This window comes from Symphodus melops, assembly GCF_947650265.1.
Source record: "Symphodus melops genome assembly, chromosome: 22".
Classification (NCBI taxonomy): Eukaryota; Metazoa; Chordata; class Actinopteri; order Labriformes; family Labridae; genus Symphodus; species Symphodus melops.
Genome location: NC_136712.1, coordinates 13,744,648 through 13,763,060, shown reverse-complemented (window position 1 = coordinate 13,763,060; position 18,413 = coordinate 13,744,648). Strand labels below are relative to the sequence as shown.

General features: G+C 40.1%; 1 protein-coding gene across 1 annotated transcript; it reads right to left on the bottom strand.

The window, feature by feature from the left end:
• Positions 1-1,097: 1,097 nt before the first annotated feature.
• On the bottom strand, positions 1,098-18,208 carry LOC306817719 (uncharacterized protein). The gene is made up of 24 exons (XM_079334829.1): positions 17,793-18,208; positions 16,268-16,470; positions 14,058-14,162; positions 13,794-13,889; positions 12,907-13,017; positions 11,249-11,372; positions 10,749-11,145; positions 10,571-10,638; positions 10,244-10,490; positions 9,961-10,139; positions 9,439-9,661; positions 9,177-9,322; positions 8,112-8,203; positions 7,723-7,880; positions 7,488-7,633; positions 5,607-5,859; positions 5,393-5,508; positions 5,068-5,305; positions 4,838-4,974; positions 4,475-4,724; positions 4,215-4,345; positions 3,754-3,997; positions 3,518-3,624; positions 1,098-1,994 (listed from the first exon to the last, which is right to left on the bottom strand). The coding sequence occupies exons 1-24, from the start codon at positions 17,830-17,832 to the stop codon at positions 1,987-1,989; spliced, it is 3,819 nt and encodes a 1,272-aa protein (XP_079190955.1). The 5' UTR covers positions 17,833-18,208; the 3' UTR covers positions 1,098-1,986.
• Positions 18,209-18,413: the final 205 nt, after the last annotated feature.

The following is an 18,413-nucleotide window of genomic DNA, read 5'->3' as shown; positions in this document are numbered from 1 at the left end:
TCAAAATATTTTAAAAAGAATTCACATGATTACCAAAGTCATCCTTCTGAGTTGAGGAATAGCTTCATAAAATTCTATGCAAATTCATCTGATGGTTATTCTTCAGTCCAAACTAAAGGGGCGAATGACAAACACCCTAATATGGCGAAAACCAGGTCAGTGCTGTTTTCCTGCTCGGCTCCGCCTCCATGTTTGGCAACCTTGTCGACCATAAATGTGATAAAGGCTTGTAGGCTTCAGCTTAAGTGTTTGAGGAATGGTTAGAACAAGGCATGTGTGCGACGTTTTTATTACGTCTCCACAAAACCAGAAACTAATTGCTAAGCAATGCCCTATGACTTCCAGTCACTACACTTCTTATAATCCAAAATACACAGAACAGGAAGCTCTGACTGCTAGAAATGTAAGCAGCTGTAAATCATGCAAAGTCTAGTGTGTGGGTGAGGGAAGTACGGACTTGATCTCTGCATGGCAGTAACATTTCTTTGAACACATCTTTTAGTAGCAATGTCGTACTAAACTAGTGTAAATGCATTAATGTTAGACATACATACTTTGTCATTTTCTTACCTGCAATAACTTTTTAGGGAATTATAAAACATTTGTCAAGCTTTGTTTACCTTCTCAATCTGATTTTATTTGACATGCTATAGAAAATTTTCACATGTACTATGTGCGCTATTTTACTTCGCGCTGTACAAATGTCTCATAAAATCTGTCAGATAAAATCTGTCAGAAATGTCTTAGAACACTGCATGCACAGTATTTAAGGATTTTTCGTCTTCCATCTTTTCTCCCTCAGCAGATGTGGGAATAGTCACCCAGACTCTTTTCTCACACGATCCCATCTCCTTCTTTGCCTTGGGAGATGTGTAAATAGTCACAAAGGCTTTTTTTTTCCACACGAGGGGACAGATGCCGGGGGGGCAGTGGCCCTATGTGGCGTGATGGGGGAGTACTCTGTGGATAGAAGTGTGTTCTGAAATGTATAAGTATTAATGTTTCCCTTTTCTCTGGGCCTCTTTCTCTCCTCACCGTGTGAGAGAGGGGTCATCGACACTGATTCTGCCTTCGAATAAATATTCATCCAGACCAGGTCGATCTTCGGGTTCTTTATTGAATAGACCTTCTCACTCTTCGACAACAGGAAAATTCCACAACACATGTAAATCAGAATAATCACTTATTTGTTTTTATTGTGGTTGTTCTGTGAAATGGAGTATCAAAACAAACAGAAACGACTCCTAAATGAATCATTTGAAGGTGTTTAATGAGTGCGCAAAATAATAAGCTGTAATAAAGATTGACGTGTAACATATTTCAAGTAAACTGCAATACTTAAATAGACAATAAATAGTAATTAAAATAAATAACATTTGTAGACAAGGTCGACTCATACAGAGTGAACCTTCCACACTTTTAAACATGACAAACAAGTGCAAAGAATCTGAATGGAAAAACAGCTGAACAGTGTGGTTAGCACAACAGAGGCCTTGAGTGTGTTTCTTCTTGCTTGTGCTTAAAACCCTCTCACTTTAAGTTTAAGTATAAAATAATTAACAAGTAAAAACGTTGTTTTGATCTGGAGGAGCACAGCATTTCCTCCTTTCAGAGATTTCGTTTTTAATCCCTCAAGCCCTGAGCTACCTGGTTTAATGTCATGGCTCTATCATTTATAAATAGCAAAGACACTCTGGTGGAGGGATGAAAACACACAAAAACATGTACACACACACACACACACACACACACACACACACAGACACACACACCTTTAGCCTGTGTCTATGGAGAAAGTTAAAGTAATTTAAAGTATACATTAAACAGAGGCAAGCTAAGACTAGAGTGAGCCGTTACAGGCCCTCAGCTGTAAACAACTGCAAGTGTACTTGTTTGGTTCATCTTTGTTTCATCTTTGTTTCTGGATGTCTCTCTGGTAACCGTCAAGCTGCTGGCTCCTCTTGATTTCTTCATGAAGACACAGCTTCAGGTCTCTAGTCACACAAGGAACATTTTTAAAACATCAATTGTGATTTTGACTTCACAGAATTTCTGCTTACTACTAAGTTATATTTGCAGTAATAATATACATAGAAAATGATCAGTCTACAGATAAAAATATAAGAAATGTACATAAAAAGACTGTAAAACAATATGCTGGTTTAGAATAAAACTGACTGAGACTATTTAACCATAACTGTGGCAATCTTTGGTGTTAAGAAATGTAGCTAATATGAAGTGCAAAAACTAGAGGTTGATCTCAAAGGTTAGTCAATCCACACTGCCACAAATGACGCAATATTTTATACAGTCTAAGGATATCTCATCTCAACATTTTAAAACACAAAGTATGAAACCCACATGACCTTAAGATTGTTACGCTTTTTACGTTCTCCAGCAAGCTCTTGTTCAGATCGGGATTAGTTTTACAGGTCACACATTTCATGTTTAACGAGAAAAATAAGGCCTTAAATTGGTTTTCTTTAGAGGAACAAATCCTGCTTAACAGAGCAAAACCGAAAAAAGATCCAGGCTATGCTACTGCCAGTTATGGAATATGGAGACAAATTCTGCACACACATGCATCTGCTTCTGTTTTAAAGCCGTTATATGCCTTATATCACGGTGCTTTTGGCATTATCAGAGGTGACAGATTTTAAACGCATCATTGAGTCAGCGAAGAAAGCGGCACAGTATTTAATTTATTCACAGATAAACTCTATCCTTAACCGACTAATCTCCTGTCTATACACATTTCAAGCCATTCAACCAGAAAGTTTAGACTGAATAGGGAAGACAGTCTTTCCCCTCTCCTGTTTCATATATTGTTTTTAAAGATGTTGTGTCTGGACTACATAGGGAAGGAAATTGCATTTTAAAATGTGGAAGCATTTAACAATCTACATGGTTTGCAAGTATGAGTGTGTTTCAGTGTGTATGCCTTTATTGTCAAAAGGTAACACGTTTACTTTTTTCTTTTTGGTCTTGGTCCTCTCTGCTAAAATAATGGATAAATGAAATATGTATTTTTCAAATGTGAATTAAAAAAAGACTAAGTGTGCCTATATTCTTTAAATTGTTACTTTTTTTGTTACCTGCTACATTTTATTGTATATGCTGCTGGAACCAAAATTTCCAATATCAATAAAGTTCAGTCTAAGTCTATTGGGAAAACAATAAGAGCAATAAATGGATTCTTGAATCATGATAAAACTTCAGTATGTTTGAGAGGGGTTGCTACCTCTCTTTCCTGCATTTATGCTCAGCCAATCCAAATAGGCTTCCCATCGCCTTCCTGTTGCTTCATGTTTTCCAGAGATGACATAAAACCTACAGTGAACTACAGTAACCTCTTCATTCTTTTTTACACTGTATAAATGTATCAAAACTCTTGAAAAAAAGCTGTGAAATTCCTTATATTTGAAATGAATACAACATAATCCCTTGTCTTTTACATGGTGAGACTTAACAGGAACAACAAAGTAAATCTGTCACAGTTTAAGATGTCACTTCTTACCTATAACATCTGCTGTGTCGTCTGTCAGGTCGTCATTGTTTGTGACATACTTGCTACCAAAGATCTGCACCATCTGGTCAAAGAATTTGCACTCCTGTTTGTCCCCTCTAAAAACAGGAAACAGCATTCCAGAGCTTGTTTTAGGACCACATTGTATGTGTTTGAAACACGCTAGGAAGATAACACTTGATAAAAAAAATATGCAGCATGATCAAAACTCAGTACGCTGTGCTTACTTTCTGCCATCAAGGAATTGACGGAAATTGGCCCTTAGCCTTTTTATCCTGCTCTGACATTGTTCCGGAGTGCGCATGTAGCCCTGGCTGGTCATGACCTCGGAGATCTGGATGAAGATATGTTTGTTCTTTGTGCAGCCCTTCAAGTTCTCCTGGATCTCCTCGCTCCCCCAGACGTCCAGAAGGGCCTTTGTCTCCCCGTCGCTCCAGGGCAGCTTCGAGCTTTCAGCCATCCACTGTAAACCTGAGGAAAGTTACAGATTGGAAGACTTCAAATACAAAAACAACTAATTATTGTAATAACGACGAGAAAAGCTAAACAGGTAGTTTTAAACAAATGCAGATATAAATTATCTTCTTACTTACATGTTGACACATACATCCAATGATAAATCAAACCTAACCTTAATCACTTTTAATGAACTCCATGAAAAACAGATGTACATGTTCTTAAGTTTCACCTGTTTTTTGACTAGAAACTACTTCGTAGTCATCAGGCTCATCTGGGATCAACGAGTCAGCGAGCGGGCTGTCCACTTTTGGCTCGCTCCTAAAGATTTCATCCATTTCACTGAAGAATTTGAATTCCTCCCTGGATTCAAAGAAGACAAAATTCTCAAATTACACTTCATCTAGAGTATCTTTGACATTAAACCAACTCCGGTTTAGAATGAGAGCAAATAACAACAATATACAAACAGAACTAACGACGACTACTGACTTTTCATGTAGAAAGCCGTGTTTAAGGCGCTTGATGCGGGTGTAGCACTGCTCAGAGGTCCGTATAAATCCTTGGTCACTCATTTTCTCGGCGATGTACTCGAACACGTGGCGATTCTTCTGGCAGCCCCTCAGGGTGAGCTGGACTTCGTTTTCACCCCAGATCTCAAGCAGGGTGCGAGTTTCCTGATCTGACCAGGGCGTCTTTTTGCTCAGGTCGGTCAGGAGGTGGCTGCCTGAAGGCTGATCGTCTACGTGGAAGAATACCATGTAATTACTTGATATTACTTTAAAATACAGGCGGTAGCTTACAAATAAGCTAAGGTTTAAAAACTAAAATGAATGTGATTATATCTAAACCTACATATGTCTGGATCCTTGTCCATCACGGGTTGCAAGGTCGAGTCAGCAGCAGTGTTGTCCCGACCAGCAAGCACAGAGCCATCACCGAGCACCGGAGCAAGAAGGTGGAAGTATCGAAACGTAACAGGTCGCCCACTTCTAAAAAATGTTTTAATCGACATCAAGATGTAAAGAATGTTTTTAGTACAAAAAGGATCTCACATACAAGAACTTACTGAACGTTTTATTTACCTCCGACTGTTGCAGAAGCGCCTGTATGCCTTCTTCAATCTTTTGATTCGAGTTTGGCACTGCTCCGCTGATCTTGGGTATCCCGTGGCGGTCATTCTCTCTGCTATATCAGCGAAAATGTGCCCGTTTCGTATGCAGGTTTTCAGGCTGTGCTGCACATCATCTGTAGCCCACACCTCAACCAGAGCGACTGTCTCGTGCTCCGTCCATGCTGTGTTGACACCGTCTGCACTCGACTCTAGTGAACACATAATTCACAACAAGATATTTAACTTTTATTGTACGGCCGATTTTTGAAACTTGACGTGTATGAAATCAACTGTACCTGGATCCAGATCTGCTTGTTCATCTTTTTCATCATACTCATCTACAGAAACTGCCTCCTGTCCCAGAATTTGTTCCAGCTGGTTGTAGAATCTATAATCAACTCTTCGTCCACTTCTAGAAAGAATGTTAAAATGTAAATATTAACAACGCGCTATTTTCCAAATTACCTTTGCAAACGGGTAAAAACAGATGGACTGAAAGAAAGATCTCACTTCTTCCTGTCGTAGCAGTGTCGGAAGTTGTTCCTCAGAGATTTGACTTTCCATCGGCATTGCTCCGAGGCTTTCAAGAAGCCGAGCTCCTGCATTCGTTCCGAAATTTCAGCGTAAACGTGTCCGTTGTGGACGAAATCCCTCAGCGCCCTCTGAACGTCTTCTACGCCCCAGATCTCAATAAGCGCCAGAGTCTCCTCGTCTGACCATGAGCTCAGCGCTGGTTTTTCTGTTGACATGTTGATATCTCCATCTGTCAGGAGAAACGGAGCATTTGTCGGTGTTTGCGCTGATTTATATCCAGGAAGAATGGAATATTTTGCTTCAGCCCCTTTACTCACATTCTGTTATGATGAGTGGCAACATACGGTGACTCTGGCTCAGCTAACAAACATTACTGAGTACATTTTCTGATTTGAGGTTTTCTACATTAACTATTTCACAACGTTTGAGCATTAAAGGTCCCATATTATACCCTTTTTGGGGTCCATATATTTAATTTATGTGTCTACTAAAGTATGTTCAAAATCACTATTGTTCAAAAACTGTCCGTTTCCATGTACTGCCGCTCCTTGCAGGCTCTCTCATCTGCCTGTATTTCTAACGATCAGAATACCCCACGATGAGAAAAAAAGGAAAAAGGGTCAAGTCTGATCTGATTGGTCGGCGGATCTGCTCTCTCATAATTGGTCAGTCTTGCGATCGTTGTCTTGTGATGCTATTGCTACTGCTAACAGGAGGAGGTAGGAGAAGCCGTGTTTCTGCGGACTTTGAATTTTTGCAAATAGATGTGCCTATACACGCACAAGACACCTGGAAAACACTCTGCAGAGAGCATATAGACTGGTGTAGTTTTGAGTCTTAAAACCAGGAAGTGAGTTAGCATTTTAGCGACGTGGTTCTAACCTCTAAAAGTCAATGGGGATTTTGAATGGGTTTGTGGTTAGACGCCTGAAATAAGGTCTGTGGTTAACACAAGCTGAAGAGATGTTGATGTTTTGTTAGACGAGATAAACTACGTGCGCTAAGACCCCACTTGTGTAAAGTTTTTACGCGAACTTTAAACGGTGGTTGCTAACGAGTAGCTAACTGAAACTACAGTGGTTTTTGCAGACATTACACTTCATCACGCCGGGAACTCTCTCCCTAATCCTCCTTACAGCCTCTAGTCATGTTTTTCAGTGCTCTTGTAAATATTAGGTTGATAAACAACTTATTAAGCTAACGTTTAGCTATCTTGTCAAATCCGCTAATTAGATCGATGAAGCATAACGGTCGTGACGTCATTATAAACCGACCGCGGTGTAGTTCGCTAGCGCATAACGTTAGCTTTTTACTTCTCTCGGCTGCATTAACTCTTCAAACTTCATATAAATGATGTTCATCTGTAAAGATTATCCCGCTGAACAAAACAGTTATGTATCAGAAACGTGTGTTGGACACAGAGCTTATTTTCTGCAATGATCCAAAATCCAATGCAAAAATCCCATAGATGAATTTACATAGGAACCACTGGCGCCATTTTTTCGGGTTGGCCTACAAAAATACATCATTACTATACCAGTCTATAGAAGAAGCATAATATGAGACCTTCAAAAAAACAAGTTTGAACTGCTTGTTGTTTCTATATTAACTTCTAACTTCTGCTATATTGTGTTTGAGAGCTACTGTTACAACCTAATAGCCCCAGGATTAATAAAGTCTTTCTAAATCTGACCACCTAAACCACTATTTGCACTTCAAAATTGTCATAGAACAAATCAATTCCTGTTTTTCAGATCCCAGTTTATAAACTACGTGTCAATTCCTTTTGTAGGAAACGTTTGTGATTGTGCTGACTGTCAGCAAAGAGAGAGATGAGAGAGGATGGGAAAGATTAACCTGTTTCCGTCACTGATTCACTGTTGGAGTCTTCTGATATCTCAATGGAGTCTGCGATCACAGTGGAGGATGTGGATGGCTGCTTGTTAAGGATTTGTTCCAGCAGATCGTAGAATTTGAAGTCCACTCTATCAGTCCCAGAAGAGCTACAGAAGGATAAAGGCATTTTTACAAAAAAAAATTAACACACATGATAAGCCAACAGTACAGTCTATATATATATATTTTTTTTTACCTCATGTTTTCCCGACACTGCCGATAGTTTGCTTTCAACCGTTTGATCCTGGTGTGGCACTGATCCGGGCTGCGGGAGAAGCCGTTTGCGTTGAGTTTCTGTGATATTTCAGTGAATATGTGACCGTTGTGTGGGTAACGTCGCATGCTCTTCTGGACCTAAATGTAGGTGATAATAGACTGTTAACAATCAGACTGAAATGGTTCTCATTCTACAGCAAACTTCGAAAGAAAGCAATCACCAGTGGCAAGATGAAGTAGACACTCATGACTTTCTATTTGAATTTAAAGAGATGATGGTGGGTGCTTTAAGTCCCTTTTTACTGCTGCTTAATTTTACATGTGAATTTTTTCGACTTGACAGAGTAGTTCAATTGTGTTGTGTTGTACCTGCTGGTCTCCCCATAACTCCAGCAGGATGATGGTCTCTTTGTCCGACCAGGGGACTTTCTTCCTGTCTTCCTGAACTCCCACAGCAGACTCTGAAGAGGAACAAACAGATAATCAAATGTTGATTCTGCCAATGCCGTTTTTAGGAAAAATGTGTCTTTTATCATGTACTTTCGCTCCATGCAGGCTCTCTCAAATGCCTGTATTACTTGAATTTCCCTCGGGATCAATAAAGTATCTATCTATCTATCTATCTATCTATCTATCTATCTATCTATCTATCTATCTATCTATCTATCTATCTATCTATCTATCTATCTGTATTTCTAACGCTCAGAATCCCCCCACGAAGAGGGAAATAAACAAAAAAAAAGGGTCCCCATGTGTGCCAAGTCTGATCTGATTGGTCAGTCGTTCGGCTTTCTTCTTGGATATGTTCCGCCCCTTTGACCATATTTGGAATGCTAAAATCAGTCCGAGGGGAGCTTATGCTTGCCACAACGAGCCAATGGGCTTGGATCAGAGACGTCTTTGTCTTGTGATGTCCCTTCACACATTTTCGATGAGGGGGGCTAGGGACCAAGCGTTACATTGCTACTGCTAGCAGAAGCCGTGTTTTTGCAGACTTTGAATATTTGCAGTTAGATGTACCTAAACATGAACTAGACACATGTAAAACACACTAAAGAGCATATAGAACCAGAAAAATAAGAATATGGGACCTTTAAATTTTAAATAAACTGACTGCTTGTCACAACTTTCAATTACCACAATTCTGGTAAAAGTGGCAGTTAAAAATATTGGTCATAACTTTTCCCTTTTAATTTAATTTAACTTTTATTTTTTAAGTCTCAATCCTTGCCAAACAAAGCTTTTTTTTCCATAAAGGCTCCCACAATAAAAAATGTTTTGGTAATTACAGAATGTCACAGCATGTATTTCTTTGAATCACATATCAGTAGGAAATAGAGCTTTAGCTGACACAGCAGGATTTAAAAAAAACCCAAAAGACACAGAACTCCACTTCGACACCTCCTGCTTCACCTTTTCACAGTGGGGTTTTACCTGCTTCAGGTCCGGTGAAGGACAGGACGTTGTTGTCTTCTGGCTCTTCCGAAGGCAGGTCTTGTGGCACTGAGAGGAAATCCTTCACTAAAATTCTTCCCAGCTCGTTATAAAACTTGCACTCGACCTGCTCCTTTCCCTTCATACTTCATGGAGAGGTGAGAAAAGAGCAAGAACACACGGTTTATCAACAACAAACGCTGCACAGTTCCTTTTTTTTCTTTTTCTTTACTGCTTCCTGCTACTGTATAAGCATACGTACTTGTTTTGGTAGCACTGCCTGAAACTCGATCTCAGCCTTTTCAGCCGTGTTTGGCACTGCTCTGGTGTTCGGGAGAAACCCTGGGCGGCCATCTTGTTGGATATGACGGCGAAAATGTGTCCAGTTCTGTGGACCCCTTTCAACTCCTGCTGCATCCTGTCTTCACCCCACGTGTTGATGAGTGTCAAGGTCTCCAAGTCCGTCCAAGGAACACTTCTAGTCCCTTAAAGAAAGATAAATAGTCGATCGTCACAAAAAAAAAGTTTTATTTTCTTGATCACAACTTACTACACACTCAATTTTCAAGGCAGACCTTTTACTTCAGCTCGAAAGAATAGGGACTAGCTAAACATCAACACTGATTTAGATGTCCTGCACACAAATCTGTAAATTTTCCACTTAAGCAAAGAACTTGTGTACTTTTAACAAACCTAGTTTATGACAGATATTTTAGTGTTTCATTTACTCAGTGTCAGAGATGACACTGATAGACTTGGTTATTCCAGAAAAGCAACACTGTACCGATTTCCAGTTGGCTTGAGTGGCCAACAAACTCCAAGTCATGGTCTCTGTCTTGGGATTGCTCTTCATCGATGACCTCCTCCACATCATAGGTGACCTCGGGAACAGCTGAGGGAGCCGACGAGCCGAGTATGTGCTGCAGCTGCTCGTAGAACTTATACTCCAGCCTGGAGCTCCCTCTGGTGTTACGTCAGTGACAAACAGAATTTACAGCTGTGACATCCATGGTGCGACGGATTTAGCGTGCAGGTGATCTGGCGGATGACACAGAAAGGTGACTCACTTGTTGTTCTGTCTGAAGCTTTTCTTCAGCCGTTTGATCCTGGTCTGACACTGCTCCACTGATCTCATGTAGCCTCTCTCCGCCATCCTATGTGCGATCTGCGTGAATATGTGACGGTTTTTCAGACAGCCCTTCAAAGCCCGCTGAACAGAGTCTTTCCCCCAGATGTCGATGAGGTGGAGAGTCTCCTCATCTGACCAGGGAACTTTTGAGTCTGTTATAACTGGGAGGGGGCTTTCCTGAGAGTCTAAAATGACACAAGGAGTTATTCACAGGCTCTGATCTTGGACTTGTGTATCAACGAGTCCACACAAAAGCAGTACACACCTGTATATTCTCCCCATATCGAGATTAGAGGAGATTCACCTGAATTCACATCATCCACTGACGAATTTCTGTCGGGGAGGGAAACAAAAATTAACTAATAAAACAAAGTGATTTATCAAAATGTATTTAAAAACAGGAATGATTCAGCCACAAAGAGCTCGATGATCAATGATCTTACAAAAAATGTGCCGCCTCTGGAGGCTGTTTGCTGGGAATTTCCACTCCTCCGCTCAGTTTCCTCTTCCTGAGAACCCGCCCTCCTCTCAAACTTTGGCTGCTGTCACCAGCTGCAGAGTCAGGGTCGGCAGTCTCATTAGACGCAGTGAGGTCTATGGTTTCATCACATGTCTGTGTGCTAAATGAGCCTTGTGCGTTCCTCTCCTGAGAACCGAGGACTCTCGCCTCCTTAGGTCCTTGGCTCGTCGTGCTCGGAGCGATGAGACTTCCCTGATGCTCTGGAGGGTTTGAGTCTTTGAACGCAGGTGTGCAGGAGGTATTTTTTATGGCAGCTTTGGTCCCCGGAGGCAGAGACAGGGAGGAGAGGATGCAGTCATCCATGGGTAATAATCGAGGATCTAAAAATGAGAAAGAGAAAATGATAACCAACATATATGGTTCAACCATAAATGAAAGGACAAGGAAAAAAAAAAAAAAAAGAAGAGTACACAATCAAATTACCCTTTTCTTCAAAATGCCCAAGGTTTCTGTGGTGTTTGAGTACAGCCTTCATGTCCTCCGGCGGGAAAAAGGATTGTAAACAGTCATCGAGGAATGATGGAGCATCTCTGAGTAAAACTGCCAACTGAAAGAGGAGATCGAATGAAATCTTTCTTGTTCTTCAGGGAATTTGTCTTGGTTTCAAGAGGATTAAAAGATATATTGCAAAAAAAAACAAAAAAAGCATAAACCACACAGGACAACGCGTAACAAACATGAAACGATCGTCATTGCCATGTAAGCGTCACATGATTACATGAAGGGGATGAAGTGCCGAGCTGAGTACAGTTTGACTTCATTCAGAATAATCAGAGCTTTTAAATCAGATGATTGCTCCGTGGTACTCAGGATGTGACGCCTCTTTTATTCTTCATCCTGGGTCTTCTGTCCCTGCACCCAGAAGTCAACAGTTCATGTGCGTGCTAGCAGAGCGGCACCATTGGGATTGTGAAGTTAGCCTTGTTTATATTTATACTTCCAAATGAGACAATGAGCAGTGCCTCCCCACACACTGCTGTCTGCTCTGTGCATTTGCCTGTTGTTTTATTCTTTGTTTTGTTTTTTGTTTAATTTCTATTGTTGATTTTTGTGCTAAAACACTCAAGTCAATGCATCTGGTCTGTCCAATGTAATTGTTATGTCCACATTAAATAAACTTTAAATTAAATTAAATGATTATATATACCTGCTGAAAGTCAGAAATACTAAAACGCAGTGGGATAAATTTGACATTGTGCAGGAGCCCTTCCCATTGTCTTTAAATTTCATGGCTCTCCAACAAACATGTAATTCTTAACATTTTATCCTTCCAAATGACCCACAGTGAGTTAAAAGTGGAGCTGCTAACAGAAAAAAAAGTAAACTTGCTAGCCTAAAGAACACTTTCATGAACATAGTAGAGCTCTTCGGCCTCTGCCTGTTAGATAAAACAGAGGAGAGGGAAGAAAGCGCTCCACGGGGAGTCTGTGTTGCACCTGTGCCCAGTTAACCTTCCTCGGGATCTGTCTCTCGGTCGTTTGGTGAAGACAGATGAGCCCCTTCACTGAGCCAGAGGCCCAAATAGTGAGCCATATTTCCCCTAAAAATAAAAGTCAGCACAATGTCCATGTGCTAAACTTTATCAGTGATGCACTTGGTTTAGTTTGAAAGTGAAATAAATTGAAGTGGATAACCATGTTTGCATGCACCTCTCTCTAAGGGCACTGTGTCCTGCCCGGATAGACGTTCATGACCTGTTATATAAACATGAAAGTCCGCTGAAGAGCAGCCACGAAAGGACTTTAGAATAAGCCCAATAACAAACAACCTTTAGTTTTATTTTACTTTCAGCTGTTTGTCAGATATATGAATGGCCCCAGACTAATACACCGATGAAAGAGAAAGACCAATCAACTATTTGAAGTTGGTTTTAGAAAGCACAAGGGCAAACTGTTCATTATCATTATTATCATTATTACATTTTCTACATCTAGAAAAAATCTATCAGCCGACCAAACACTTTCGGCTGCTGGCTTTCATCACAAACTTAAAGGGAAGACCTGCTTCCGAAAAGTCCAGGTAAGTGTGTCAGAAATCCCCCTACTCTGCAAAGCTTCGGAGAATTCAGAGAAACACGGCACCTGTGTGAAGTCAGGAACTGGCAACAGCTCCTCCAGTCGTGATATAAACTCCCACACCAGCATCTCGAGTGCCTCGTCGTACTTTGGGCCAAAATACGCGGGGAAGATTTCCTGCAGACGAGAATGAAGAGAGGGAGAGATTGAGAAAGAGGGATATATTTAGGTTAGTTTGTCGTTGGCCTGCTGTGTTCTGATGCTCCACCAGGCTTTTGAGGAGGAGCATCTGGGATTCCCAACTATCCTCACTGCTCTCGTTTTGTGCCTCAAACAGTTTGTGGCACAAATGCTTATGAGCCGCAGACGAGGAGATAGGATTTAAATTCATGTTAAGATTACTGTCCTTGATATGATTGGATTGGATCTTCTGGGGTTTCGTTTTCCGGTTCGGTTGTGGGATAATGTGTCTGCAGCACAAAGAGCTCGTACCTCCTACAGATGGTGTTAGTGGTCGTGTTGGTAAATTGCGTATGTGGACACAAGTAAAGGACCAGGCACCATCATCAGTCAGAGTAGTACATGTGTGTGTGTGTGTGTGTGTTGTGCTGTTGAAGAAGCCTTGAGCTGTTTCTCTGAGGCTGCTGAGATCAAAGACAGAGGCCAGATACACAACAAAACCAGGTATTCATTCAAGAGCATCAAAGCTTCCTTGAAGTTAGGGAGAACACTTGACATAATGTGACTGTTTATGCCTCTGGAGGTCTTGCTGGGAAAAAAACAAACTCATAACAGTAGATTCCAGCAGATTTTTTTTTTTTTTCTTACAGAAGATTTTGCATAATTATGAAATTTCCCAGACTGATTATTTATTTTGTCTCAATATATGTTGTACTATCATGCACGGTGTGCAGAAGCAAAAGAAACACAACAGGGAGAGGCGGCCTTCTCACCTGGAAGAAATACTTTCTTTCAGAGGGATCCTCCAGTAAAGAATGCACCAACTCCACAAAGTTCACCTCAGATTCCTCCACCTGGTTGATGGTCACCTGTTATTTACACAGACAAACACAAAACTGATCACTTAGTCCAATGTCATATTAAATCTCAAGTACAAACTGTACAGTATTCTGACAATCAGTGAAGAGGAATTGACCCTTCCATTCTACAGAGTAAGTAACACCCATGTATTTGTTCGATGGCGATCGTTTGCTTACATGGTGATCTTTGGCAGTGCTGGCAGGAGCTTTAATTCTATCCAGATGTGGCTGAATGGTCTGCATGTCAGCTGGGTGCTCGCCTCGACACATCTCCAGAACAAGCTATGGAACACACAGTGAATAAAACCATATAAGACTCTTAAAGGTCGTTATCTTTTAAAATGAAAAATAAAAAAAACAAAAGGAAACGGCATCACAGCTAACAGGAAGTGTCACAAATCGAATTGTTACTCTGAGGGTAGAGGCCTTTTCTGTTTTTTTAAATCATGATGATGATGATAATTATGGTGATATAACTTTCCTCATTAGAAATATTTAAAGCAAAAGGCAAACCTAAACTAAAACAGATCAGCCCGCTCTGTGAACTGCTCCACCATTTGAAACTAAAACACCCACTGGAACACACAAAGAGCAAGAAATGTTTCAACTTCCCAAACGACTGTTAGTGGACCCTCATCAAGCAGCGGACCAGGAAGTGTCACTGCCCAGCAGCAAACAGTCATATCATCGTTCTCCAGCACTGTGCTCAGGATTATGAAATGTTCCTTTGTTCCAGTTAAGTTTGTCATGTTCCATCAATACAGAATGTCAAAAAAACAATGAACCATCTGGTTTCTTGAACTTTGACTCGGGAGCAAAAATCATCCCTTCAATTTGAAAGAAATAATAGTTTGACATTTATCTTGATAATTAACGATACAGACTGATATGGACATTTTTAGTCATATCTCCCAGACCTACTTTAGAGTACAAGAGGACACAAAAAGGCCCGTTTGACACATTAGAATTCTATTCTCAAATCATGTAAAACTTGTTGTAACAGTGTTACGAAGAAGCCATTGGTTTACTTGTTAAAATGTGGAGGGTAAACTAGAATGTTAATGTCATATCAATCATGAATGACAGATGAGAACACTTTGATGTTGCTATTTTGACGTGTAAAAACAAAGGAAAATAAAGCACATAAGCTGGCACTTTGCTATCTGTCTGTTTCCCCCTTCAAAATATCTGTTCTTCGTTTAAAGGGGAGTCATTGCGTCAGCCACATTGATAACTTCTCTGTCTCAGAGGCTCAGAGAGGAAAAAGTGTACATTTATTTTCTTCCATATTAACATTTTGGCTACCCGCACAAAGTTTCTGACATTTATATGAACGCAAAAATGTTGCTACAGCAAACATTTTTACCTGAGTGAAAACCAGACTTTAAACAGTATTAGAGCTGCTCTACATTCTAACAGCGTGCACTTCTCTGCCGGTGAAATCTGACCCACAAACACTCAAGAGGATTTCTTTAAGAACAGAAAACCGGTTGAAGGCTAAACAAGGATTCCATAAACATATGAATGATGTTCAAAAGTTATTTTGTGTTTGAAAATCCAATAATTTGTATATAAATGACTAAATACTTTTGGAGGAGGTTGACATTGAACACGTAGTTTCTTTGTTGGAAGTTGTTGACAATATGAATTATAGGAATTCCTGTTACAGGTGATCATTAATGACTATGATGCAGCAGTGTATCAAACCAACAGTGAAAACTGGTGGTACAAATATTCCAGTCTGTTTGTGTTCTGTCTTTTCCGGAGCGAGACACTTGGACTGAAATGACTACACTCTGAATCTGCACTCTTGATTCTTACATCTATGTGGATTATAATTCCTTCGAAAGAATAAATGCCCTCCAACACATTTTTAAAGATTTAAAAGAATAACTGAAAGACAAAAGAAGACCTTGGAGGTCATGCACTGACTCGACCCCATGGGATATATGCAGGGACATTTGAAGAAACACTTTGAAAGCATGCTGGGATAACATGGCTAACATGTCGATCAAGTGTAGTCCATACCAGATCAAGTGCATCATTTCGTGAAAGCAACTGAATGAAAATAAGTCCGAAAAGTTCGTAAAACATCCAACTTTTTGACTTGATGTGTTTCACTTGATGTGTTATTGTTTGGAATGAAGTAAATAGTGTTGTATATGGTGAATGGACTTGAGCTTGTACAGAGGTTTTCTAGTCTTTTGCCTACTCCAATCTCTTTTATACTGCAGGTCACAGCTACCCATTCACATACTAATAGCAGATGCTGCTATAGCCCCGTTTCCAGCAAGTGGTCCGGCTACAATGTTTATCAAGTTTACATTTTCCGTTTAAAAATGCTTTAGCAAGAGTAAATTATCTTTGATTTTGCAAATATTACAAACCCTGGCTCTGAGTCCCAGGATGAGCTGAGCTCTCTGACTGTAGCTCATCAGCTCTGGGACCAGCTCTGTCACCATGGTGATAAACTCCTCCAGCATCCCATAGTGGTCCACAAGTCCCTGCTGCACGACCTGCCACACTGCAGCTGATAAAAGCTGCAAGGGCGGGGCCAGGAGGCGAAAGTAGTGGACTGGAAGATCATTACCTGAGGAGAGAGGCAAAAAACCCCAAACATTTTTGTTATATGGATGTTTTGTGACTTAACATGCAAAATCCTGATCTTATATGTATTTTTTTTTTATCTGACTTGCATTGCAATAATAATTTATGGGACTAATTGTGCAATAACATGTCCATCCTTAAATGCACCGTGTGCATGATAGAGTTCATATAGACTTACATCTTGAAGTTACGCTTTTTTAAACTATTCTTTATTACATTCTTATATTTTTTTTTATCTTATCTAATTTTACACTGTGTGATTTTCTTCTGCTATCCTGCGTTGCTGCTGTAACTGTACATTAAATAAAGAAAATAGAGAATTAAATAAAGAATTATCTTATCTTAAAAGTCAGTGATATTACTTTCTCACAAACGCATGAAACACTAAAAGTTGATACAGGTAACATGATTCCAAAAATATATAAAACACATGGTCAAATCTTCATGTCAAAGGCCTTTATGTCAAATCAGCTGAGGGAACTGCCAATTCACTGAGCCATATGACAAGTGTATATCATCAGCTTATCGTCACACACTTTTTAAAGCTATCTTTGTTATCTCAGTGTGTGTAGGTTGAGGTAGCGTATCTAGCATGCATCTTTATTGTTGTTTGGTGTGAATATTTTGCTGAATTTAACATAATATAATGGGCTCCCTTTATATTTTGTTTCTTGATTGGTGGTAAAAAGTTCACATTTTTCCATTTTGCCTCATAAGTCTTTGGAAATCTTTTTTGATTTGTGCTTCTGTCTGTAAAAATAGATGCTGGTGGAGTTTTGCATGCTGACTGATTTTAAGTTTGGACAAAGAAAATGACACTCTCTTAAGTGACAGCTTCCTTAATGCTCCAATCTTAGCCAACAGAATCCACCTGACACTTTACATGCTCCTTGTATTCGTGATCCTGATTTATGGTGGCAAAGTGCTGGCTGAAATAAGGACATGACAGTGCAGCTCTCTGGTGTCCTGACAACAACAGCATCCATCAACCTAGAGTCAAACTCAAACATCTTGTTGAATGCTGCAGGAGCCTATGAGTTTCCTTCATAGACTCACAGTAGGATATGAGACAGTACAGGGATGAAACGTATATTCACAATAATAAAGATCTGATCAATAATAAAATGAGCTACAATAGCACATCCCTGGTGAAGCACTCACTCTGGATCCAGTTGGTCCTTAAAGACACACAACCGGAATATCATGTAGAATAAAAGCAGGCATTTCCGTTCAGGTCACTATAGACTTGCATAGATCAGGGGGATCTCTGCAAAACTGGTACCGTGATATTTCATTTGGGTTTACCTCGGCTGCTTCCACTTTCAGTCCTGTGGTTTATTTCCATTTAGTAGCTAACAGGAAGAAAAAAAACGTCCAGATGTCCCCGTCGGCTCGTAGCGATCAGTGATTAAAAAAAAGACGAAGCCTAATGAATGACTTTGGATTATTTTAAATTAATAAAACATCCTTAAGATATCGCGAGTGCATAAATCGTGAACACGGCTGGGCAGTACGCATTGGATGGTTCTGGTTTCTGCAACCGTTTTTTCAGAGGGGAGACGGAACAAAGGTTTCTGGTCTCATCCGCCTCAGTCCAGATCACGGCAAACCCTCTTTCCTGGTTGGCTGATGAAGACCGGATCAGGCAAGCAGTTTAGGTTTTCACCACTAGATGGCGCCATTTGATGTACATTCAGTCCGACTGGTAGTAATTTAATTATTTTTTTTAATGTAAAAGAAGATAAACATAATAGATACAGCTCTGTAGCTTCACCTGACTTGTAACTACAGTTTGACATATATTTAATTTCAAATACTGAAGAGTTGTGTTTTCTTATTAGTATTTCCAGAGCCGTTTAGATAGATTATTTTCTTTTATATTTTAATAGTATTTCTTATCCGTAGAGGAGTTGAGTTTACTTCGTC

Coding starts and splice junctions, on each gene's coding strand:
- LOC306817719 (XM_079334829.1), bottom strand. CDS start 17,832: ATGGAAATAAACCACAGGACTGAAAGTGGAAGCAGCCGAG. Junction 11,373..12,906: donor CAGTTCCTGACTTCACACAG/GTGCCGTGTTTC, acceptor CTCCTCTTTCAG/TTGGCAGTTTTACTCAGAGA. Junction 10,491..10,570: donor GATATGGGGAGAATATACAG/GTGTGTACTGCT, acceptor GTGTCATTTTAG/ACTCTCAGGAAAGCCCCCTC.